This window comes from Trichechus manatus, unplaced genomic scaffold (assembly GCF_000243295.1).
Source record: "Trichechus manatus latirostris isolate Lorelei unplaced genomic scaffold, TriManLat1.0 scaffold00021, whole genome shotgun sequence".
NCBI classification, from domain to species: Eukaryota; Metazoa; Chordata; class Mammalia; order Sirenia; family Trichechidae; genus Trichechus; species Trichechus manatus.
In genome coordinates this window covers 23,329,808-23,357,168 of record NW_004443957.1, presented here as the reverse complement: position 1 = coordinate 23,357,168, position 27,361 = coordinate 23,329,808, and the positions used below count along the sequence as shown (strand labels likewise).

At 37.4% G+C, this 27,361-nt stretch overlaps 1 protein-coding gene across 1 annotated transcript in view; it reads right to left on the bottom strand.

The window, feature by feature from the left end:
- HMCN1 (hemicentin 1) overlaps positions 1 to 27,361 on the bottom strand; it is a 545,341-nt gene that overhangs the window by 374,182 nt on the left and 143,798 nt on the right. The window contains exons 3-4 of the mRNA XM_004372917.2: positions 13,781 to 13,939; positions 8,403 to 8,525 (exon numbers count right to left, since the gene is read on the bottom strand). Of these exons, the coding sequence (XP_004372974.1) occupies positions 8,403 to 8,525; positions 13,781 to 13,939 (282 nt within the window). The remainder of the gene's footprint in view (positions 1 to 8,402; positions 8,526 to 13,780; positions 13,940 to 27,361) is intronic.

Sequence of the window (27,361 nt, the reverse complement as noted above, 5' to 3'; positions counted from 1 at the left end):
ACCTACATTAAAGGGTTACTGTGAGGATTAAAGGAATACACTCAGAGTAGTGACTTACACATAATAACTCTGTAAAAGTTACCTGTATTATTACTGGTGTTACTATTATTCCCAAAATAAACAGTCAGACTCTTTGTCTTGAAACAGTTTTATTGCTATTCTGATGGGAAAACAAGAAAAATGACTAATATAAAGAAATTGTAAAAATTCAAGAACCTTACTACAGTTCTGTAGTAGTCCTGAGTCCGTTTTCCCTCACACTTTTGTTTGTAAAGGTGGCACTCACCAAAATCCTCCTCTCCTGAGCACTCCTCAGGATAAGGGCACCTCCAGAACCTATGATCAAAGCAAACCATTGGTGCCTTCTTTGGCAAAGGAGCAATTCCTGTCCTTAAGGATATCTAGGCTGGTGATTTCCATTTCTGGGAGACTCTATTCAGCTTAACATACGTATTCCTTGTTTTATTTAATCCTCACAATAGTCCTATGAGGTAATTAATATGCCTGTTTTCACATGAAGAACCTGAGTCTCAGAGACATCCAGTAATAACATAAGATTGTTCTAGCTAAAGTCAGGGAAGTGACTCAAATCCAAGTCTCTCTGATTCTAAAGCCCAAGAATTTCCCATTATAGCATGATGCCTTTGACTATCTCATCACAGATGGGCACTAAATATACATATATATTGTTTTAGGAAAAAAAAAACTGTAAAAAGTTGCTGGAATATTTCAACTAGCACATATTACTAAATAAAAATAATAGCAGTTAATATTTATTGATGTGTTCTAAACACAACAGTCCTATGAGGTAGGTACATGGAGCTGAGCAACTCCATGTTAAGATGAGAAAACTGAGACAGAAAAATTACATAACTTGTCTAAGTTGAGCCTGGACTCAACCACTATGTTATACTGTTTGTGTCAAATATTTTCTGTCTGCCCTTCCAGATCCGTTCTCTACCCTTCTCCATCCAGCTCTGTGCCGTGGGACACTGGCCTTTGTGGACTGCCTCAAGAGGGCTCCCTGGTCCTCTGGCTTCCAGTTGGATTTGTGGAAACAGAAGGACTTAGCAGTAAAAGGGAAGGAGTGAAGAAAGAGGAGTTGGGTATTTATTCATGCTTGCAGGGCTGGTTTGCCTACTGAAGGCCACAGCTCTTGATAGGTGGCCCTCAGCCTGGGTCTCACTCGGTGCTGTACAAGATCTTTCTCCTTCCCCTTCATGACTAGAGGGAGTAGAAGTGGGCCCATTGTCTCTGGCCCCTTGGTGCTTCATCATCACTTGTTAGCTTCCTTTAGCCCTGCCTGCATCTTTACAAATTGTTCTTCATTAAGTTCTCTTTTGCCCCTGTTGAGTGAGCCATCTGTTTTCTGCTGGGATGATCACTGATACCCTGACTGCAATAGATAATATCAACTTTAATCATTATTAGAGTGCAAATTCTGTGATCAGACCATTCTCCTCCCCTTGCTGATATAGGAAAATTGATGGTAGGCTCTCCAGAGTACTGTGACTTTAGCAGTTATTGGGACAGCTTTGCTTAGAAAAGAGGAGGGCTTGACCCTGAGATTCTTAATATACTGCCACCCTGCTACCTATTCAAAGAAAAATGGAAGCCTTTCAGTGCCTTTCTAGACCCTGAAAAAGTAAAAAGCAGTAAAATTGAGAACATACACCCAAGCTTATTGCTAAGAAATGAAAAGGGCAGGGAGAAATGGGGTTTGCAGTTTTGTTACTATTTTAAGAAATTTACATATTTGCTTAATTTTGTGTAGTAGGTACCCTGTGCTCCTCTGAAGCACAAAGGAGCTAAGTAATTTACCCAAGGTCATGCATGAAGCTAGTAAGTGATGGAGCTGAAATCCAAACTCAGGGAGCCTGACATTAGATATTTGCTGTTCACTCTAATCAGCCAAGACAGCAGTCAAGGTCCTGAAGAATGGAGACTACACTCTGGTCCTCAACGAAACCCAGGAGTCTGCCTTGAGTAAAGCATCTGGCATCCAGGGCCGATTGACCTTCGCTTCCCCAGTGCCTAGTGGTGACTAACATCTAGTTTCCCAAAAGTTTGTTGAATGAATGAAGATGAAATCTCTTGTGTCACTTTATTGTTAAAACCACATCCTCTGATGAAAACAAAAGTGAAAGCCACAGGGAAGAACTTATAGAGCTGTGTTCAAGGGCGTAGTCTCAGGAGACAGACTGCACATGTCACCTAAGTTCAAACCCTTAATGGCAGCTTAACCTTGAGCAAGATGCTTTACCTCCTACGCTTCAGTTTCCTGGTCTGTAATATGACGATAATGATCATGGTGTCCTCCTCACAGGGTTGTTGAACGGCTGGTACGTAATAAGCACTCAATCATTACAAAACATAACTTAGCTTTCTTAATCACAGGGCAATTGCCAAGGAAAGAAAAGAGGTGTGAGAGCCTACCATGCCTAACAAAGAACAATGGTCTAGAAGAGAATGCTTGTGCCAAATAGAGCAACATAGATATGTTTTGAGTGCTCACAAGGAACACTGGAATTCTACATCAAAGAACTGCATGTTACGTCACAGGATAGGATAGTCATTAAGATATATTGTGGGACTTCAAAATATCGTCATTCATCTACTTCAAAAAATATAAATTATCTGACAATTATCTCTTTATTTAATAAAATGTCATTCTGATATAAGATAGCTAGCTAGCAAGTATTACTTACAAGTAGAGAATAGAACCAACCACTGGTGTGGAATATCCAGGGAGAAGTTTTGGGCTCTTTGTTCTGTGTTTTCCATTTCATTTTTTTTGTTTTGTTTTTGAAGACAGGGGTTGAAGGAGGTGGGAAGAAAGAATAGGGACTCTCCAAACAAATTATGATGCTATGTCTGCCACTAATTAACAATGGATTCTTTTGTGTTAGCTTCTTTGACACAATGATATAGCACATGTGAGTAACTTCGAGATTTCAAATCTGGACTTTCTTCTAAACCCAAAAGAAGAATTAATTAGATCCACTGGTAATCCCTCAGCTTACATAAAAATGCAGGAATAATTCTGCAATGGTTTAGTTCCTTTTCTGTCTTCAAAGGTGAATTGTTTAAGTACGCCCTTGAGATGTGTTTTAACTTGTGTTTCCAAAACGTTTAATACCATATAATAATTTATAGACCACTGATGTTCAGCCAAATAATTTCTTCACTTTAGTTTCCCTTTTATGTGAAATAAAGATGAAAGATACCTAGACTGCCTACTTAATCACTGTTTAAAAAAAGAGAGAGGATGAAAAACTTCCAGTTAGCTTAAGAGAGAGTTGATATAAAATATACCCAACTAGGTTAGGAAATTGATGATCTAGGTTAAAAGGGTAAAGCATAATACTCTACAGTTTTCTTTAGAAACAGTAGAGGAAAAATCGCTCCTCAGTAAAATGAAAGAACTCAGTATGTGTGTGCTTTCCTGCATTTCTGGGGTTTATTAAATTTGCAGATATTTTGTATAGCATCTTTTTTTCCTTAGAGTTTATAATGCTTATTATATAATAGGAGAGTCTGGAACAATAAGAAAAGAGAACTGGCTAAATTACATACCAGAAACTTTGCCAATCCTATTTATACACTCTTATGATGCTTCCTGTTAACAAAGTCTTTTTTTTTTTTCCACCTTGGTGGCTTTCTTTAAGTAACATATAGGCTTATACATTTCCAGTAAGCGCTTTGTAATATTTTTCTTACACACAAGAAAAAAGAAAACTTTCCCTCTAGGCTTTTCCTGTATTCTTTCACTCAGACTTATTTCCCAGCAACAATTACCCATCTGGTTTCTAACAAACATGGTAGCATAGTTTCCGCCACTTCAAAAGCAAAGTAAAAACACTACCACAAGAAAATATGTTGACTAACACAAAGGAAAAGAGTCATCTTTCTACACTATAAATGAATTTAATTTCATCTTATTCCAGTCATGCTTGATGAATCTTCAGGATAACAATTTTATTGCTTCTGAAAATGGAATCATTATACCTGCAGAGAAGAAGAAGCACTTCCTCTATTGGAAAGTCTGTCCACTGACAAGAGGATGGCAAGCAGCAGATCCACCCAGGCTGCTCCTGACATACAAAGTTTTCCACTGAGCACTCATCCAGACAACTGGCCAAACATTATATCATATCTCAATAAGTAAAGGTGATTATAATAATGGTGTTGTTGTTGTTACTTGTCGTCAAGTCGGCTCCAACTCATGGCAACCCCATGTATAACAGAATGAAACATTACCCCGTCTTGTGCCATCTTCATGATTGTTGGTATGGCTGAGTCCATAATAATAGTAGTTAAAGTTTATTAACTACTACTTACCCTATGCCAGACCTGGTGTGGATCATTTTACATGCATTATCTCACTGAATCTTATAGCAACTCTCTGAAATGGATAATTCTATTATCTCCATTCTACAAACCAGGAAACTGGGGCTTACAAATCCCATGTAACAAAAAAATACAGACTTTTTATCATTTAGGATGCATTTATCTTTAGGTAACTGAATACTCAATTCTAACTGGTTTGAGCAATAAGGTCACTTGCTTAACTCTGTAGGTTTACCATAAGGATGAGCTTGAGTGTTGACTTAATCTACAGGCTTGGGATTTTCTTGGCTCTTCACTGCCTCTTGTATTGGTTTCATTTTCAGACTTGCAGCAAGATGTCTGCATCACATCTGGGACAACATCTAGAGGAAGAGAACTTTTACAAGACACCCTTAGCTAAATTCCCCATGAGTCTCATTGGCCCAAAGTAGATGAGATGTTCTTTCCTGAATCAATTAGTTAGGGGGATTGGGATTGCTATGATTGACAGGCTAATCAGGACCACCCCTGCTGCCATCAAACTCCAGGCCACATGAGTACTACAAATGGAAGAGAAGTAGAATTCTTTGGGTGGCAGGGGGCTGGAGACATCACAAAGTGCACAAAAGTAGTGGACTCCATTGATCCATTTGACTCCAGAGTTCAAACTCTTCACCAATGTGAGTTATGCTATCTTCCATGAGATACTTCTCTTCAGTGTTATATTATATTTGGAATATTAAATCAGCCTTTTCAAATGAATACAGGGACTATACTTCATGATTCTGTTTACTTCCTTTAAAAGCACAAATGGTATTTTAGCAACTATTATTTTAAGTAAAATTTAGGAATGTTAAAAAGATAAAAACTCTATTTCTCATTGTCAAACTATTTAAAGATTACATTAAATTACATTACATATATCCAATATGTGCCAAACAGAACCATGAGAACAAATTATTACAGTGAAACCTATGAGAGCCAGAACTCTACAGAATTACCTTGTTTTTCCGGGTCTCACAAGTTTTCCATCTTAACAGGGTGCAGTCTTAACACTTTTCTATCATTCATTTTAAACTAAAATTAAACAAACTCGTTAACATCGAGTTGATTCCGACTCATAGCGACCCTATAGGACAAAGTAGAACCACCCCATAGGGCTTCCAAGACTGTAAATTTTTCCAGAAGCCAACTACCACATTTTTCTCCCACAGAGCCGCTGGTTGGTTGGAACTGCCTACCATTTGGTTAGCAGCCGAGTGCTTAACCACTGAGTCACGAGGGCTTCTTAGCTCATTTTAGTGGAAAATATTTGAGTTTTCTCCCTCTGACAGGTTTCTGCCTTACACAGGTTTGACTTCCACAGGTGTTCATAAGTGTAATAATAGTGGTATGTCCAAAGCATAGCAACAACTCAGAGAACGAAATAAGTGACATTCTTTGGACTTTCAGGACCAACCAGACAGAAAAACAAATAAACCTGAAAAAGAAGTTTGAAGAAGATTGCATGTTTGGGGAATAGCAAAATAATGTTGGTAGTGCAAAAGATTAAGGGTCCAGCGACGGTTATGTTATGTTTCAATTTGGTTAGACTATGGTGCCAGTTGTTTGAGCAAACACCACCAGTCTATATGCTGTTATGAAGTAGTTACATAGGATTAAATCAGTTAGCCTTAGACAAAGCAGATTACCCTCCATCATAATGTGGGTGGACCTCATCCAATGCACTGAAGGCCTTAAGAACAAAAAGGGAATTTCCCTAGAGAGCATTCTGCCTCCAGACTATAAATAGACATCTTCCTAGAACTCCTCCACTCTTTCCATCACTACCTATGGATTTTGGAATACAAGACTATAGGAATGTCCAACCTGTCACCTGACCTACAAATTTTAGACTTGCCAGCCTCCCCGCCCCACCAGTCATGTGGGAATATGAGCCAATTCCTCAAAATCTCTCTCTCTCAGTTTACGCCTGTTTTCCTATGTATTGGTCAACAGTGTACCAACTTCCTTTCAAATGTGTCCTTACTCATACACCATACCTATGACTAAACTTGATCCTGTTTACCACCTTCAGTTTATATTTTCTGTGAAACTTTATTAATCCTCACAGAAGAGTTGCTATTTACTATAAGTGGAAACTAAAGAACAAAAAGCTTCATGAGAGCTCAGATTTCTAAAATTTAATTATGTTTATAAGATAGATTGGAACTGCATAAACGTATTAATACTGAATGAATTTACTAGACACTACATTGTGTTAATCAAAGTAAGATCTATTTTGTCATACAACAGGCTCTTTTTTCATATTTTATATCTAACCACTGATCTGCAAAGTAATATTTGCTGCAATTTACACCAAATTTTTATAAATTATTTGGTATTTATAAGTATTATTAAAAATTATCTAGGACTATAAAAATGATGCATCATGCCACAAGATGACTGTTAATAAAAAATAAATTTTATGCCTTTATAGGGCTATTTTCTCCATTTAGGACAATAATAATATTTTCAATTTTGTGTAATTCAATTTTCCCTGGGTAAATGCATACGAATGGAGTCACACTCATAGGACACAACCATGGTTTTCTGGCTCTGGGGTCAAACTACTAATAAAGTTCTACAATCCCCTTCAAAAATTCACTCTCTTTGTTTTGGGAATCTCCAAGATGTGCGTAAGCGTTCACAAAAAAATCTGAGCAGCTGGTCTTTCAAATACCTTAGGCGCTGTCCATGTCTCTTCTCACCTCTTCTCCAAAACCTTCTGCTGGAAACCACATGTCCACTGGGGATAGACCCTTCTGCTGGCTCCAGTGGTCTATATGCCTCATGGAACACCATAGCTATCTCCAGCCTGGAACCTCACAACACCTTTAACGTGTGGTGTTCCGCACAGACGCAAGAGAGAATGAAGCTCTTTCTCACTCATGCCCACTTTGTGCTGGTGATGCTGACTGTACCCCAGGGTCTCACAGAGTTCTGTCAAAAAATGTCTACCAGCAACATTTCACACCATTAGGTCCAACTACAGTCTATGGGGTGGGACAAGAGACCCACTTCCTGAAAAGGTCATACACTCTTCCACAACCCCTTTCTTCCCAGGCTCCCAAATTCTCATGCAAATGTTTATGTAAATTAACACTAAGGGCTCTCCCTGTAGTTGTCAGACCCTCCCTGGCACAATATGGACTCAGGCCATAGCCCTCTATAAGGCTGTTTCTTCCAAGAAAACTTTTGTTAGACTAAAGTAACATTCCAGGTTTACATATCTCAGAATGTTGGTGAAAAATGTCTTGGCTAGATTGTTTGTTTCAGAAAATTGCAATGTCTTATTAGTTCCACCATGATCTAATAAGATCTCTTTAGTTATAAGAGAATTACTGAACCATTTTATTCAGGACACAAAGGAATCTGTCATGAAATTGATAGAACTTGTTTAGAGCAATCAAATGTGAATTATGCCCACTTAAAACTTTATCTTTGTACTAGCATGTTCCTAGAAACTTAAGTGTGAACCTAATTAATTAATTACATTTCATTATCATGAGTGAGGCCAAGGCACATCTCAAACACTATTTTTCAGAAAATACCAAGACTTTCTTAGTATATATTATAACTACCATAAAACTGTTTATACAACTATATAGTTACTTAATTATAGATGTTTAGTTTTAATTACAGAGGTCAAACTTCACTAGAATTTTGCTCAATAATAACTTTCTTTCTCACGTCTAGTTTAGTACCCAGTCAAGCCCATTTTACCAGTTATCCAAAATTAGTGTATCAGAAACACAAACCAACCTTGTTAAACAAGAACTACAAAAATTCTTGAGTCGCACTAAAGGAATTTTAATTAAATTTATGCTTAAGCCTAAATAGTTTGTCAGTGTAACATTTTACAATCTAGAAATTAGTATGAGATAAATCTATGCTTCGCCACATTATTTTAATGCCTGTATTGACTTGTGGCCTAGAAATGAAACATTTTGGTTCAAATTGTTTTTGAAATCGAATCTGTCACAATTAGGTTGGTAACTAGTAATAAACTAGATCCATTTTATTAAACTTACCTCATTAACTTGTTTTTTATCCAGATGAAACACTTGACCAGAACTTGTAGAGGCAATTTCTTCATAGACTTTATATCCAATGTGGTCCCTGTCATCACAATCTCCAGTGAGCACAAATACCACCTAATTAAAAAACAAATGTAAAGTGTTTCCAGAAACCAATCAACATACATTTATTGAGCACCTATTGTATTTATATACTACTAGGCAGTTGGTATACATATATTTACAGTTACAGTTATATGAATAAAACATAATTCTTGACCTTGCACATGTATAATAGTGAACACAGACAAGAACATAGTTATTTACATTTCAAAAGTATAGACTAAAAGCTATGGAATGCAAGCGAAACCATCACTGTGCTAGATTACATGATGGCCTCAAATCTTCATCTGTCCCTGTTCCTATACACTTTGTCACGTGATTTTTCAGTTCCTCTCACTAAAGTAATGAGTTTATTTTTTTCTTCTGAGATTGTCCATGTGACTTGCTTTGGCCAATAGCATGAGGCAAAAGAGTCATTCTACCAGCTCTGAACCAGGCTCAAGAGGTCTTGTGAATTTCTGATTGAATTTTGGTATTTCTGTCATGACCTTGAGAGAACATGCCTCATCTAGATTACAGTACTAGCCTCAGAAAGTGGCTGAGAAACCTATGAAGTAAAGTCAAATGACTCCAGAGCCCAGCCTAGATAAACCTACCCCAAACCATTCCCAGACATACAAGTAAGCAAGGCTAGCCTAGATCAACTGAACCCTGTAAAACGTGAGAAATAAATGCTTATTTATTTAAGCCATGGAATGTTGGGTCAGTTTGTTATGCAGCAATAGCTAACAGATAACAATGACTAACTTTGACCCAGCAAGATTCCATGTCAGAGTTGATATTTGAAATATAGGTCTTTCTTGTTAGTTAACAAGCACCTTAATTAATCTCCAATCATTTCTTCTCTTTATTAATAAACAAGGCTTTCATAGCTCCAGAAATTCTGGATTCCATTAGAATTTGGAATTCTGTTCTGCATTTTCCCTCTTTTGATTGGGATTCTTCTATAGAATTTTTGGTCAAAGCATTCAGTAATGGAGGCCAGGCACCATCCAGTTCTTCTGTTCTCATGGCAAAGGAGGCAGTTGTTCATGGAGGCAGTTAACCACACATTCCCTATCCTCCTCCTATTCCTGACTCTTCTTCTTCCTCTGTTGCATCAGGAGAATAGAGACTAATTATTGTACCTTGAATGGCTACTTGCAAGCTTTGAAGACCACGGGCACTATGCAATGAACTAAAAGGTGGAACAGAAGCACTAAACATGATATTAGGCCAATTAACTGGGATATCCCATGAAATCATGACCCTAAACCTCCAAACCAAGACACTAAGTCCCATGATAAGGCTGGATGAACCCCAAAACTACTGTCCTGAGATAATCTTTAAACCTTAAACCAAAAATATCCCCTGAAGTCTTCTTAAAACCAAACAATAGTTTACTTTAGCTAGCAAAGAATATCTGCCTTGAGCGTTGCGCTCTTTTAAGAACTATCTATATGGGATCAAACTGACAACAGCAACTCAACAGATTAGCTACACACAACCATAATAAATACATACACACCCAAAGACAGGGCTCCAAAATACATAAAACAAACTCTAACACCATTGAAAAGAGGTACAGACAGTTCAACAATAATAGTAGGAGACTTCAACACACCACTTTCAGGGAAGGCTAGAACAACTAGAAAGAAACTCAAAGAAGACACAGAAGATCTACATGCCACAGTCAACCAACTCAATCGCATAGACATATACAGAACACTCCATCCACAACAGCAATGTATACATTCTTTCCCAGTGCACATGGATCATTCTCCAGAACAGACCACCTTTTGGGCAACAAAGCAAGCCTCAATAAAATCCAAAATGCTGAAATAAGCCAAAGCATTTTCTCTGATCACAACGCTAAAGAAGTAGAAATCAGTAACAGGAAGAACAAGGGAAAAAATCAAATACATGGAAATTGAATAACACCTTGATTAAAACCCACTGGGTAACAGAAGAAATCAAAAGTGAAAGAAAAAAAATCTTAGAATCAAACAAGAATGAAAACATAACATACTAAAATCTTTGGGACACAACAAAAGCAGTGCTCAGAGGCCAATTTATAGGAATAAATGCACACACTAAAAATAAGAAAGGTCCAAAATCAAAACATTAACCCTACTACCCAAACAGATAGAAAGAGAGCATCAAAGGAAGTCTACAGTCACCAGAAGAAAGGAAATTTTGAAAAAAGAGCAGGAATAAATGAAACAGAGAACAGAAAAACAATAGAAAGAACCAACAAGACCAGAAGTTTATTCTTCCAAAGGATCAATAAAATTGACAAATCACTGGCCAAATTTCCAAAGAACAGCAGGATAAGAAGCAAACAACCCATCACAACAGAACCAACTGAAATAAAAAGGATCATAACAGAATACTATGAAAAACTGTACTCCAACAAATTTGAGAACCCAGACGAAATGCACAAATTTTTAGAAGCACACTGCCTACCTTAACTAATGCAAACTGAGGTATAAAAACTGAACAGACGCATAACAAAAGAAGACATTGAAAAGGTAATTAAAAAAAAAGCCCTGGCCCGGGCAGCTTCAAAAATGGAAAAACATACCATGCTCATAGATAGGAAGCCTTAACATTGTAAAAATGTCCATACTACCCAAAGGGATCTATAGGTATAATGAAATCCTGATCCTAAATCCAACAGCATTCTTTAAGAGATGGAAAAACTAATCATTAACTTTATATGGAAAGGAAAGATGCTCTGGATAAGTAAAGCATTTTTGACAAAGAAGAACAAAGTAGGAGGTCTCACACTACCTGATCTCTGAACCTATTATACAGCCACAGTAATCAAAACAGCTGGTACTGGTACAACGGCAAACACACAGACTAATGGAACAGAATGGAGAACGCAGTCATAAATCCATCCACCTATGGAGAGCTGATCTTTGACAAGTGGCCAAAGTCCATTAAACAGGGAAGAGACAGTCTCATTAACAAATGTGCTGGCAAAATTGGAAGTCTATCTGTAGAAAAATGAAACAAGACCCATACCTTACATCATACACAAAAACTAACTTAAAATGGTTCAAAGACCTAAATATAAAACCAAAAAGATCATGGCAGAAAAAATAGGGACAACACTAGGGGACCTAACATATGGTATAAATACAATACCAAACACAAGTAAAAACACACAAACAGCAGAAGATGAGCTAGATAAATGGGACCTCCCAAAAATTAAATACTTATGCATGACATATCTGACAAGGGTATAATCTCTAAAATTTATCGATAACTTCAACATCTCAACAATTAAAAAGCAGTCCAATTGAAAAATGGGCAAAGGACATGAACAGACACTTCAGCAGAGAAGACATTCACGTGGCTAACAAACACATGAAGAGTTGCTCATGATCATTAGCTATTACCAAAAAAACCTTTTTTAAAACAAAAAAAACTCCCTACTAGCATGTGAGTTTTTAGCATATGACTAGCCAAGTCATAGGTCCCTGGGTGGCTCCAATGGTTTGCGCTGCACTACTAACCTAAAGGTTTCTGGTTGAAACCCTCCAAGCTGTGTCACCTTGGAAGAAAGGCCTGGCTATCTGCTTCCATAAAGATTATAGCCAAGAAAATCCTATGGAGCAGTTCTACCCTGAAACAAATGGGGTCACCATGAGTCAGAATCAACTCAACAACAACCACTTTGGTATTTTGTTTTTAGCCAATCCAACCTCCATCTAGCCTCCCAAATGTTCTTTCCATGGCATGGCATCTGATTCCAACATTTAACCCCCAATGGTTTCCCATTACTCATATGATTGAGTCAAACTCCCCACCCTTCACTTAAAATCTCTTCCTACCTGGGCTCCACCTACCTTTCCAGCCTCATCTCCACCCTCTTCCCCTACCTGGACATACACTATTTGATCCTGCTCTTTGCTTTCAAGCTCTCTCTGCCCTTGTCTACCTGGTAACCTCCTGCACATTCTCCAGAGCCCCAACGAGAAACAACCTCTTTGCTGAAGCCTTCTTGCCTCTCAGTGCCCCCCATCCCCATCCCAGGCAGTATGAATTGTTTCCTGGAGACTTTATAGCCTAATGTGATACATGCTGTAGAGGTATGTACAGCATGGTTTTTATTTACATATCCATCTCCGCCACTTCCCTGGGGAATTCCTCACATTCAAGGACTGGGTCTTATTCATCCACATGCTTATTCATTACTCTCAGGAACATTTGTTGAGCAGAATAAGCTATATCACCACCAGGTTTTACTCTGTGATCAATTCCATTTTCCAACGACAGCCACAACAATATCTTCTGACCTATGTCTTCTTCTACAGGGTGACCTTGTCACTCCTGTCAAGAGTCTAGTTTGCCTCCTCTTGTATCTGTGTGGGCTTGTGACTGCTGCTACCATTAAAATGGGGCAGAAGTGATGCTATGTGACTTCTAAGCAGGACCATAAAGATCAGTGCAACAGGTTAAGACCAGAGGACTCCTTGGAACTACTGCCCTGAGATACTCCATTACCTCAAACCCAAACTACCCCTGAGGTCACCTTTAGCTAAATAACAGATTGGCTTGTAAAATAAAAAATACTACCAGTAAGCACTGCGCACGTTTAAAAAATCATCTATAAGACCACATGGTCAACAATTACTCTAAAGCAAAGATTAAAGAGTAAGGGGACAAGGAAACCAGATTACTGGAAATGAACATCCAGAATGGAATTTAGTGAGAATGTTGGCACATTGTGAAAAATGTAATCAACGCCACTGAATAATTTGTGTAGTAGTTGTTAAATAAGAACATAATTTGATGTGTAAATTTTCACTGAAAACACAATAAAATATTATTTTTAAAAAAAGATCAGATAGGAAACTTAGGAAGCAGTGAGTTTATGTTAATGGGGGAGGAAGAATTCAGAAAAGGAGGATAGGAATAGTTGCCCAACTTGAAATTTATTCAATGTCACTGAATTGAACGTGTAGAAGTTGTTGAACTGGTGTATGTTCTGTTGTGTATATTCTCAACAACAACAAAATATATAAAAAAAAAATTTTCAAAAAATATTATTTTATATAAAAAACCAAGGCTTTCATATGGTATATGCAAATATCATATACAAGTTTAATATATTTAAATTAAATGACACAGAGAGAAGTATAAATACATGGACTGATAATTTTAATTGTTGCTATTTGCCGTACATGAATAATCAAAGAAGAGGGGTAACCTCTGAGTTATTCGTTTTCTCCTACATGCTGTATTCAGATGAAAACGTTTTGGGGTTGATTCCTACTCACTTGAGACTGTTTCTGCTGGATAAGCTGCAGCACCTCATGGGTGAGCCGGTAATCTTTAGACCGTGCATCAGTGAAAACATAGATGAAAGAGCCAGGAAGAGAAATTTCCAAGGCGATTTTTATAGCTCCAATACTCATTTCTGGACAATCACCGCCACCCTGTTCAGGAGCAGACAGAGAAATGCAATTATTTCATCAGCAAGGAAGAAAGGGGCATTTTAGTTATAACAAGTTGTTTTAGGAACTTTAAACCCAGGCAAGTTCTCTTCCCTTATTTTCTGTGCATTTCCTATTGGATTAGTCACTTTGAAAGTGAAGGGGATGGAAAAGATATAAAGTGATGTATAGCCAGGAAAACTTGTACTTAATGGGAAACTCATCCAAAACACAAAAAATAATAGCAACTGTTAGATATTTTTCAGTTAATTAAATGTCCATTCACTCTCCCATTCTTTTACATGACTGTTTAATATCCCCCTCTTCTTATCCCTTCTCTTATTTGATGACCTTGCTTCTTATTGTACCAAGAAAATAAAAATCAGTCAGAAGAGGATGTTCATCATCTCCTACCATGATACCTACCAATTTATCTGCAATAGCAGTCACATGTTCTGCCTTATTAGGGAAGGAACTACTGTGCTTATAACTAAGGCTAACTGCTCATCTGTATCCTAACCAAAGGCATCACTGCATCATAAATACATGGGCTTGTTCATAAAAAATTGAGCATGCTGTATTTATAGTTTTATATACTACTTTCTGAAATTTAGGATTATGTCATGCCTATGTTTCCATGTAATCAACATTCTTCAACTATTTCTCTATTGTTAAATATTGATGCTTTTTCAAAATATCCTCTATTACAGATGTTTTACATATATATGTGTATATATATATATATATGTATGTAGGTATGTATGGAGTCCCTAGGTGGCAGAAATGGTTGAGCACTCGGCTGCTAACTGAAAGGTTATTGGTTCAAATCCACCCAGAGGCTCCTCAGAAAAAAGGTCTGGCAATCTACTCCCAAAAGCTCACAGTCATTGAAACCCTATGGAGCGCAGTTCTACTCTGAAAGCATGGGATTACCACAAGTTGGAATCTACTCAGTGGCAACTTGTTTTAGTTTTATATGTACAGTGAAATCGGTGAGAGTCGGAACTCAACGGGACTGTCTTGTTTTTCCAGGCTTTGAAAGTTTTTGGCCTTTGATAGTGCGCAGTCTTACCACTTTTCTATCACTCTCTATTAGTGGAAAATATTTGAGTCTTCTTCTCTGACAGGTTTTTGCCTTACACACGTTCCAGCTTTTGCAGGTTTTATAGTATACATACATATGATGCATGCATGATTATTTCCTTATCATACAAGTTAATAACTACACGGTCAAGAAAATGGACTTTCAGCCAACATGTTTTGAGCAACTAATAACTTCTAAATGCACAAAACTCACAAGCGCTTTAACTACTGCACCACCAGGGCCCCTCTGTTAGAGTTACAAACATGAACAAGTATCTTGTCCTTAAGGAGCTCATGGTCTAGAAAAGGCAATTAAATAAAAAGCATGATGATGGGGGTCTTGTGGTCTCAGGACCCACCAGAATCCAATAACAAGTAAGAGCTCTTTGTAGAAAATAAAAATAGCTACCTGATGAAAAGAATAAGGATTTGTCTCTACACTCTGAAGATTCTATTTGATTATCCTATTGGGGCTCAGATTCTGATTCAGATACCTCAAGCATCGTGGACCTAATCAGGACCATAAGAACCAAGTACTAGAATCGTTTACAATGTAGTCTGGATGAACTGGACAACCTTCTCTTGCATTGAATCCCACTCAAAACTCACAGCTTGTGGTACATTTGTTAAATAGATGGAACGGGGCACCAACTATTATAAATTGCATCTGAAATTGTGAGCAGCCCATTAAATATCTGTCACATTCTTAATGGTAGGATTGGAAGTTGTAGGAACTTGATCTTCACTTTGGAGAGGATATTAGCTATAGGCCCCCAGAAATTTTGAGTAAGCAGTCCCTTCTATTTTTGCAAGATTTATCTCCAATCTCTATTACTTCAGTGCCTTTTCAAGGCATTTAGTTTAACAGATAATGTTACTCTCAAAATCTTAAATATACTTACATTTCCAGATCATACTTATCTCTCAAGTCCCAATTTTTCATTTTCAATTGCTTGTTAGACATCTACTCTTAGATGTTCTTTGGGTCTCTCCAATTCAATGTGTCTAAAACAGAACTCATTATATTTTTCCCAAACATGTTGTGGCTATTTTTGTTAATGGCACTATCTGCCTAGATGTTGTTGTTGTTGTTGTGTGCCACTGAGTTGATTCCGACTCATAGCAACCCTGTAGGGCAGAGCAGAACTGCCTCATAGGGTTTCCAAGGCTGTAATCTTTAGGGAAGCAGATCACCAGTACTTTTCTCAAGCGAAGCGGATGGTGGGTTTGAACCACCAATCTTTCAGTTAGCAGCTGAGCGCATAACAACTGTGCCACCAGGGGTCCTTTCTGCCTAGATCCAAAATAAACAAAGAAACCCGTTGCCATCTAGTAAATTCTTACTCATAGCGACCCTATAGGACAGAGTAGAACTGCCCCATAGAGTTTCCGAGGAGTGGCTGGTGGATTCAAACTGCTTACCTTTTGGTTAGCAAGCCGTAGCTCTTAACCACTACGCCACTAGGCAGGTTCAAACTCCCAGTCACCTTTGATTCCTCCCTCTCCTTTCACCTAACCAGTGGTCAAATGTTATTCATTCATCTCAAACCTGTCCCTTTCTCTTTACTTCCTACCATTCACTCTTGTTATCATTAATTTTTATTATATCTACAGTTTCCCATCTGCACTTCTGCTCTTCCTACCACCAAACTTTATTTTTCCTGCAGTAAAGAGCTGAGTATATCACCTTCCTACTTAAAATCCTTCACTAACTACTTGTATTGGATCAAATAATCTTTCTAGCTTTATGTTGCCTACTGCTCCCTTCTCCTAAGTTGTTCCTTCCAAACTGAGACTACTTTCTATTCTTTGAATATACCTCTGCTTCACACTTAATGCCTTTATTACTTTCATTCAAGTGATATTTTTTCAACAGCTTCATCTCCACCATCAAACACGCCTCCCTAGCATATGCATGGCTACATTTTACCCATTCATCTGTAAGCTCTTTGATGACAGGAACTGTGTTTTGTTGAATCCTTGAGTCCTCAGTTCTTAGCATCCTGCTTGGCATACTCACTGAGTAAACATTTGTTGAAATGAACTATTTTTATTTCAAAGTTGAGGTAATATGCCTTCCCCTCTTTAAAACCTTCTCTTCTCTTCCAATTTGATGTACCTCCCAACTTCTCCAATGTCCTCTAACAGCTTTTCTTTTTAATGGTACTTGGCCATACTTTCTTTTGCATAATAGTTATCTGGGGAGTTATCATGTTCATCAAATGCCACTGAATGTAGTTTTGTGTGATACAAAAAAGGTAAACAGCTACTAGGCATATTAGTAATTTTTGTATGTTGGAGAGAAATAATTTTTGCTTGCAGCCAACTCTGCATATCTGTAATGGATATTCTGGGCTGCTTAAAGAAGCTTAGATTCTTATTGTATTTTCACAGGCTTTAACAAAAAAAAATTCTTTTTCAATGGTGCTTAGCATTGTGCACCAGAGTGTAAATTACAATATAATTTATTCATTCCATAAGCATTTGTTGACTGGCCAAGGACGCAGGATAGCTTGGTGGTAGTATAATTCTAGGGAAAGATTAATTGCTTTTTGCTAATTGTCAGTTAGTATCACTAGGCTAGGAGAAGTCTTCTAAGGATCAAACATTAGAACAGCTAAGTAATCTCCACGGATACATGTTGAGAATGGCAGGAATGATAAACCTTGTCCAATTACTGAGTGAAGGACTATCTCGAAGTGATTTGACCTGGGTTCAGATTTGCTTTAAGGGAACCTAGAAACGCCTTAGTTTGTTCCTAATCCCTACTCAGGAGAAGACTTTGGAGGTCACTGGAATCCTTGGAAGTGACTGTAAATTTATTCAGTCCATTGTGATCCCCCCCATAGCTTCAGCTCATGCTAGAGCTTGAACGTAGCCCTAAAAAAAAAAAAAAAAAAAAAAAGTATGGAAATGAGATCCCTAAGCCTTTAATTGGAAACCCTGGTGGCACAGTGGTTAAGCGCTGGGCTACTAACCAAAAGGTTGGCAGTTCGAATCCACCAGGCACTCCTTGGAAACTCTAGGGGGCAGCTCTACTCTGCCTTATAGGGTCGCTATGAGTCAGAATTGACTAGATGGCAATGGGTTTGGGTTGTTGTTTTTTTTTTTAAGCCTTTAATTAATCCTTTTTAGGCTACAATTTGGATAGGTTTAAAACCACATATTAATAAAACCAGTAGAGACAACAACATTTTTTAAGCATTGGAAACGTCTTATTCTCATGGGGAAAAAAAAGCATCTTTGTGGAACATTGAACTTCATTCATATAAATGATGAGGCTTAATATTGGTTAATATCCAAAGGAAAGAGTGTGATGAATTGACACTGCTATAACCCCACAAAGTACTTCACAAAATAAAATTGCAATGAAAGGGAATTTTTACTTCTTAAACTTCTCTTACATTATACTCTCCAAAATGAACTCTTTGACTTTTTTTGGAAAACTGTCAGAAAGTCTCAAAGCAGCCAGAAAATTGGGAATGTCAAGTGAAAAGGAAACATTTTCACTCCCTTGTATCAGAAACACAAAATGGAGAAGCTTATACATTCCTTAGGAATGATTTGTATAGCTTAGTTAGTTTTCTCCTGCTGTAGGCACCGGTGTATTCTTTACATCAAAAAAAATCATTATTCTGCCTCCAATTGCACGTTTGCAGACACAGGTTATGTTATACTCATATTGATTATAAGATTTTCTCAGGAATAAAACCCTTTTCTCCTCAATATAGTACAGTCTCTTTAAATTACTACCTTTCTGCTTGTAGCAGTTAGTGGCTAGTTGAAAGTTAAAAGTAAATGTCAACTCGTAATTAATATCTTAGTAAAACTATATATCTATCCCATTGTAGATGTTGGTTCCTGAAAAGAAAATTTTCTTCTTTTTCCAAGAGAAGTTACCATGTAATGTTAAAACATTATAAAAGCCTTTAAAAGTCTTATAAAATCTCCTTATCTGATATGTCATTTTGATTTTCTAATAATTTTAAATTATAACTAACCATTAACATAATCTATGAAAAAAAAATGCTTTACATCTGCCGTATCTACTATGGTAGCCACTAACTCGCTTCATGTGGCTATTGAGCACTTGAAATACGGTAAAACTGAGGAACGAAATTTTTTATTTTACTTAACTAAAATTTAAATCGAAAAACTAAAGCAGCACTAATTTTTGTATTGATGACACGTTGAACCGATAATTTTTGGAAACATTGGTTTTAATAAAATAGATTATTAAAATTAATTTCACCAAACATTAAATTGCATATGTGGTTCACATTGTATTTCTGGTGGACAGCACTGCTTTAAAATGATACATTTAGTTTGGTCATGTAGCCTTTGTTGTTGACCGTCATTTATGAGGTTGTTGCCTTGACCAAAGGGTTTTGGTAAACTCTGCTTCCTGGCAGAAGTGATTAGACGCAAAATTGTTAGTAGTGCTTCTCAAATTATCAACTGATCTTCTGAGCTTTGATTTTAGCTTTGGGAGAATGGGAATAGAGAGAAGTGTTGCTAAAATTGATAATTGTCATAAATAAGCCTCACAAATTCAGAGAGTTAGGTATGATTTGTGAGAGCCTCATGCACATGTGAAAATTTTAAAAATCAGGGGAATGGAAACATGAGAAACTAAAAAAAATAAACTGTTTTAAGTTTCAGTTCCAAACTTTAAAAATAAAAAAGTAGCCCTTTAAAAGTCTTTAACAGTTTCTGTTTTGATCCGAATACCAAAAGGGGGGGAAAGAAAAAAAGTAGAATAACAGTCCATAAAAAATCTATGATAGAGGAATTTAAAATTGAAGAGCTTGAATCCATGAAAAGTCTCATTAATTTAATAGATACTTTCAATGGAAATAAGTTGATCTACCTTTATTAACTCAATAGATGTCTACTGAGTCAAGCACTGAGATGGTAAGCATTCTTACATACACTATGTTATTTATTCTTTACATCAACCAGTGAGGTAGGTATCATTTTTGCCACATTTTATTGGCATAGCAGTAAATCTTGAAAACCCTTCCCCAGAGTCACACAACTACCAAGTGAAAAAGCAGGGATTTGAACTCACTTCTACCTCATGTCAGGGTTCATGCTAACTCCAGTGAGGCATTTTATTACCTTCATCTACTTCTGTGGCTGCAAGCAAGTAGTTTGTCTGAGACACTTATAGAAACAGATAAGGAAAATTCCCATTTGTTATGGATTGAATTGTGTCTCCCAAAAAGATATGTTGAAGTCCTAACATCTGGTACCTGTGAATATGACCTTGTTTGGAAATAGGGTCTTTGAAGATGCTGTCAGTTAAGTTATCATGATGACATACTAAAGAAGCATGGGTTCTAATCAAATCTGAGTAGTATCCTTAGAAAAAAGGAGAAGAGATGTGGAGAGACAGAGGAAGAACAGCCATGTGGAAATGCATCGACATGCCAAGGAACACCTGGGGCTACCAGAAGCTGGCAGACACAAGAAGGGATTTTCTCCTAGAGACTTTGGAGGAAGCATGGTCCAGCTGACATGTTGATTTGGACTTCTAGCCTCCAAAACTGTGAGACAATAAATTCTTGTAGTTTAGAGCCATCCACTTTGTTACAGCAGCCCTGTTGTTGTTGTTGTTGGTTGCCGGTGAGTAGATTCCTACTCATGGCGACCTCATGTATACAAAGTGCTCCATAGGCTTTTCAAGGATGTGCCCTTTCAGAAGCAGATAGCCAGGCCTGTCTTCCGAGGTGCCTCTGGGTGGGTTCAAACTACCAGCCTCTCTGCTAGTAGTCTAGCGCTTAACCATTTGTGTCACCCAGGAACTTGCTTATAGTAGCCCTAGGAAACTAACACACCACTCTTTTGGACACCCCCAGAAGATTGTTCATTCTTCTACTGCAGCATTCATTGGGTTGTATTATAATTCATCTTTTCATCCCACTAGAATGCTTGTTCTTTAAGAACCTTAGTGGGTGTTCATTGTTGGATGAATCAATGGATGTGAATAAAGAGTAGATGCATGAATGAGACTGTGCAAAGTAATCTTGGCACAATATAGGCACCCTTGCTATATGCAGCCTGAGCTTCACTCAGACCTAGTCCATTTCAAGTGATATAATTACAGAGCTAAGCTCCCCCAAGAGTACAACTCCCAAAAAGTTGATCCTTAACCAAGCTCAGAAATATATATACATCCCGTCTGAATGATATCTAAAATTACTCATGCCAACCTACCACCCCACTTCGATCGATCTCTCTCTCTCTCTCTCTCTCTCTGTGTCCTGGGAGACAGTCAGGTTTAAGACTTAACAAGAAAAAAACAAGTATGTTTATGCAAATACATCCTCCAAAACCAGACACACATGTTCACACACGCAAAAATGAAAGGTGTGATGGAGAGGAATAGCATAACGCACTGAACTGCACAAGTCCCTTAATGCATCTAAGAAGGGTCTGGCTTTGTTAACTTTGTGTTTTTATTTGAACCTTGAATATACCTAATTAGTATCAACAGGCACATTCTTGCTCAGCACTTTCATATTTGTTTTATCTTTATAATTTGAGTGATAGCTACTAATTTACTGTCAAAGACAGTTCAGATAGGAAAATGTGCACTGAAAAAAACAGAAGCATGTGAACTTTTAGAGTAAATGTTGCTCCTGGAATTTAAAAAAAAAAAGCCTGTAACCTCAGCGTTACAGTAATAATTGTGTTCAAAAGATGAATTCCTGGAAAGAAAGATTAAATAAGAATGAACAGAAATTCTATCAGTCAAGTGAGTAATAAAATCTAGATTTTTATGCTGCCTTTTCTAAATACAAGGCGGCGTGGGAGTAGCACTAGAGTAAACTGAACCTTTAAACCCTGAGAGGAGTTGGGAAAAAATGAGGTCCCTGTCCAAAACCTAATGGGAAAATGCCCATCAAATGAAGGATCTGAAAACCAGGAAGGCTAATCTGAAAGCAGGCATTCTCCCATGCCTTCTTGCTATTTATCTTTCAGCCAACCCATTTCAGTTCCTCTGTTCTCGCCGTCCGTTTGCACTTAACCAGTATTTATATAAGGGGTTTTCCAGGTACATCTAACTCTGAACAGTCAAGAAATTAAACTTCTATGATAGGCTCATGCCTGAGTTTCACCCAAGCCTAGCCCATTTCAAGTGATATAATTCCAGTGCCAAAAAAGTTGTTCTTTAACCAAGCACAGGATGTATACATCCCATCTTAACTAGCTCCCCTACCCTCTGTCTGTCTCTCTCTTGCTGTCATTACAATAATAACTCTCACTCGAACAAGAGTATTTGGAAGAAAAGCCTGGCAATCTACTTCCAAAAAATCAGACATTAAAAACCCTATGGAGCACTGTTCGACTCTGACACACATGGGGTTGTCATGAGTCAGAATCAACTCAACAGCAACATGAGTATAACCTACTGAATTTCTTCTTTTGGCATGGTACCCCCTTTGGTTAAGAATGTCTTCATTGTGTAATTTGTCCTTTATCTTTAAAACTCAGTTATGAAACTGAGTCAAAGGCAAGTTGACCCAAAGTATTCGGTCTCAGTTCTCTCTTATAGTTGCATGATTCTATGATCAGAAAAACATAATGTACATGTGGAAGTCATTAAATTGTATTAGACTGAATTTAAAGTGTGCATCCCAGGAAGTATAAAATAAATCAGAACTATTGCAGGGCTTTAACACATCAGTGACAATGACAGTGACATGTGCTGGGATTCATCACTTGTTGAAAATATAATAGGAATGTACTGAGAGACAATCAGAAAATTTCAGAGGCCAAACCTCAAATCTCCATAATCAAAATAAAAGATGTTACATCCCAGGCATTCCACCATGCTCGCTCGCCCTTTCCTACACAGTCATCTCCAAACAAGCTTTAAGAAGGTGGGATCCAAATCCAAAGCATCAAAGAACTGCTGACCTCAGTTCCATATGCTTTAGAGGTAGCAATTCGTCATGGATTGAATTATGTCCCCCAAAAAATGTGTGTATCAATTTGGCTGGACAACGATTCCCCAGTATTGTGTGGTTGCCCTTCATTTTGTGCTTGTAATTTTATGTTAAAGAGGATTAGGGCGGGATTGTAACACCCTTATTAAAGTCACATCCCTGACCGAATGTAAAGGCAGTTTCCCTGGGTTATGGCCTGTACCACCTTTTATCTTACAAGAGACAAAAGGAAAGGGAAGCAAGCAGAGAGTGGGGGACCTCATACCACCAAAAAAGCACTGCTGGGAGCAGAGCATGTCCTTTGGACCCAGGGTGCCTGTGTGGAGAAGCTCCTAGTCTGGGGGAATATTGATGAGAAGGCTGACAGAGAGAGAAAGGCTTCCCCTGGAGCTGACGCCCTGAATTTGAACTTTAAGTCTACTTTACTGCAAGGAAATAAACTTCTCTTTGTTAAAGCCATCCACTTGTGGTATTTCTGTTAAAGCAGCACTAGATGACTAAGATGGAATTACAATCAGTTTTTTTCTTAGTTAGAAACATTTTTTAAATGTGCCAAATAAAAACCCACATTTTTCAGATCATAGGATGTTAGTTAATTCAACAAAAATGTATATTATCTTACTGCTGTGAATTTACAGAACAATAATCCAGATCCATTTTGATTAGATGGTTGAAATACCCTACCTAGGTTACACTTTACAGACATCACAAATCCCTTATAATAATGTAAACAAAAGAACTTTACCCTAAAAGGTGAACTTGAGAACTTCAGTCCATTCTTTCAGGACTTGCACTTCTGCATGGACTTCCTGATGGGGAACAACTTCTTTTTGGAGTTGATGATCTGGACTTTGATCAGCTGCTTCTTGGTCATGAAAGAGACCTGGATCTTGATCTTGACCTTGACAGAGATTGGAAATACCTCCGTCCGTTTATAGAACCAGACCTAGATCTTCTGAGTGAAGCTGATCTCAATTGTTGAAGAGACACAGATCTTGATTGTCAAAGAGATGCTGATCTTGACCTGCATCCCCTGCCATTACTAAGGGTCTAAATCTTCAGCAACTGACCTTCCAATGTGTTAAAACTTCTTCCATGCAAGGTATAATGAGTTTATTCCCTAGCTTTTTTGCTCTTTAAAAGATATTTGTTTCAATTTAATTCAAATATTCACAAAGAATATACTATATACTAGGCATTCAATACCTTGATTAATAAATCTGCAAAAGATGTGCCTTCATAACAAAGTAGGGCATGTTTTTAAAAATTTCAAAAGCTTAATAATTCATTTAAAGTATGATGGACAGTAGTGCTTTCAAGAAGGTAATGACAAGGAGGCAGATGAGCAAGGCAAAAATAGCACCTCATAGTGTCCAGTTATCAGAAGACATGTGGAAGTGGGCAGGGCTAACTCAAGGCAAAAACTGAAAACTGGAAAATGATATTCTTGTATTCAGTCGCTCCTTTGGTAATTCTCTCCTCTATTTCTGAGGTTGCTGGGTCGTACAAACAGTTAATGCACTAGGCTGCTAACTGAGAAGTTGTAGGTTCAAGTCCACCCAGAGGTGCCTCCAAAGAAAGGCCTGGCAATCTACTTTCAAAAAATCAGCCTTTGAAAATCCTATGGAGCACAGTTCTACTTTGACACACATGGGGTCACCATGAATCACAATTGACTAGACAGCAACTAGTTATTTACTTCTCAGAGAATTCCTTCCTCTCTTCTTCAAGGATTTTGTCTGTGTCTTTTTACTGTGATCTTCTTCTTTCCCATCAAATTAAGACACTGTCATCACCCTGATCAGGAAGATGTCCTAGTCTCTCCTAACAGATGGCTCCCCTGTTTGCTTAGGGAGCATGATCCAAAAGGGGGCATGGACAGGGTCTAAAGAAAATCTTTGTGTCCAATCATCACTCGCTTATTCAAGGACTAGGTGTTCACCTTGCCTGTATTTCCTCTGGGCAGGCCTTCTTCTTCCCAGCCCTCCTTCTGCTATGACCCTTCTCCATCTCTCCCTCTGTACTACCTAGACTCCACCTGCCCACTGAAATCTCTCTTCTTTCTGCTCCAACTCTTTCGTGTGGATTTCACCTTTGTTATTGGCTAGTTAATGAAGGAGGTTATAATGCCATGATTCCTTTTTTTAATGTGATTTTATATATATATATATATATATATATATATGCTTGTATTTTATGTATTGGCTAAAAAGTTTATCAATGTAATGATTTTTTAATTAATAAAAGCATTACAATTTATGAAAACATTACATTATGGGGAAGTTTGAGATAATTTTTATGTTGTTTTAGAGCTATTGGTCATTAAACAAAATTAAGGGAAAAGGAGAGTCTGTTTTATATGACACAGTAGAAGAATGAAGATTAAAAAAAGAAAAATCAACATGCATAGAGAAGGATAGAGACCTGGTTTAAAAGTTTATACAAGGAAACCTGAAGTTCTTGGCTGATGGCTGGACCAGTTCTCACTAACACAATATGCCTGCCAAAGAAAGCCGATATCACCCCCAGCACCAGCAGAGGCTCTCAGTCTGTGCTCCAGAGGAGATTCCTAGGCATCATCTGGCAAGGAAGACCAATATTATCGAATCTCTAACTAGTGTTAGTTCGTGTCTGGAGTATGGTTAGGTTTCTGGAAGGAATTAAACATCTGATGGGATAATTGGACAAATAATCTTCAAAGTCAATTTCAATTCTGAGATTCCACAATTAATCTTGAAATTTTTTCAAAGTCTAAGAATAAAAAAGATAGCTGCTTGCAGAACTCCTCACAGCAGTGCATTCCACCTGCTACATATGGAAGCAATCACTGGGCCCTAAGATTGAGTATAAGGTAAGAATAACTTATAGGAGTTCCAATCTCTTGAAAAGTACTATTGCAATGCATTACTTCTTATTTCAAAGGCATTATTTACTGTCCAGAAGCTAGAAAAGCAGGGAGCCAGTAACACCTGGAAAAAATGAGTGGCATCAAGGAGAAAATGGCCACTATAACTAAATGAAGACTACTAATAACTTATTCCCACAATAAGTACATTCTCCCAAGAATATAGTAACCAGGAAACATAGTGAGGAGGTTTATCTCACAGAAATATAGGCAAACCTGTCAAAAGTTTAGAAAATTCACACATCCAGGAGGCATCACCTAAGACCAGTACTGCTTTTGTTATAATAAAGAATACATAGTAGTGGTAATTTTCCTGAGATTCAAATTCCTTTAGTTTTATTTATTTGGCCTGTCAGTGCTTCTTTTGCAGTAATGAAGAATAAATTGTAGTGGTAGTTTTCCTGAGATAAAAAATCCCTTGGCTTTATTTATTTGGGCTGAAAGTACCACTTTTGCAGTAAGGAAGAATGCATTGTACCATATTTTGAAAAGTTTCATGAAAAAGAAAAAGGAGACTAGAATAAAATGTATGTGCAGTCATTGCCAGGTACCTTCATGTTTTACCTCATGTTTTGCAAATTTTCAAAAAATAAAATAAATTTGAAAAAAAACAATTTTATCATTGACTCATACCAGTAGGGTGTACTACATCGAGCATCTGCTGGGACATACGTGATTCCAGATAATAAGTATCAAAATCCATAACTCATAACAAAAATTCTGAATTGGTCCTTTAATCAGCATGCCGTCATTAGTGAAAACAGATAGTATCAACAAAAAATTCAAAGGAGAAAATAATTGGGTCTTGAAAGGGTTAAAATGTACCTTGCTCTGTGTCTCCCCAGGTGTATGTGAGGTCTTATATAAATAAGCTTATCACATTAAGTAGTGAGAACATTTACTGAGAAAAGAGAGTGATCTTAGATTTATAATTAACCTTGTCATTTGCTGCTCTGTAATTTTAAGTAAGCCAAAACTCAAAGTGAGTAGAGACAGGAGTGGAGGTAAAAATCTTTAAGGAATAAATTCATTTTGGTGAGGATGAGACTAGCCTTAAACCCACATATGTCTTTAATTCTCTACTTTCCTACTCTGAAGTAAAATGCAAAGAGAAACTATATACATAAATATGTCAATTTGATTACATTGATAAGGTTAGTTAAACCAATATTTAGAAGGAAAGTGGTATAGCGATAAGGGAAACTGCGTTTGGCATTAAATACCTTCGGTTTTGAGACAGCCTTGCTACATGCAGTTTTGTGACCTGAGTAAGACATGTTACCTAATATTTCAAGTCTTGAGTTTCCTCATTTGTAAAGGGGAGTATTGATATTTGTGTGGCTTTGAATTGAGAGAATGACTTTAAAACACTTGTAAAACCTTTCACAAGGCACATGTTCCATAATCATTGCTCATTTCTGGGTAGAAATATTTAGGGACTATTTCACTTAAAGAAAAAACTTTGGTAATAGTTGTAATAGT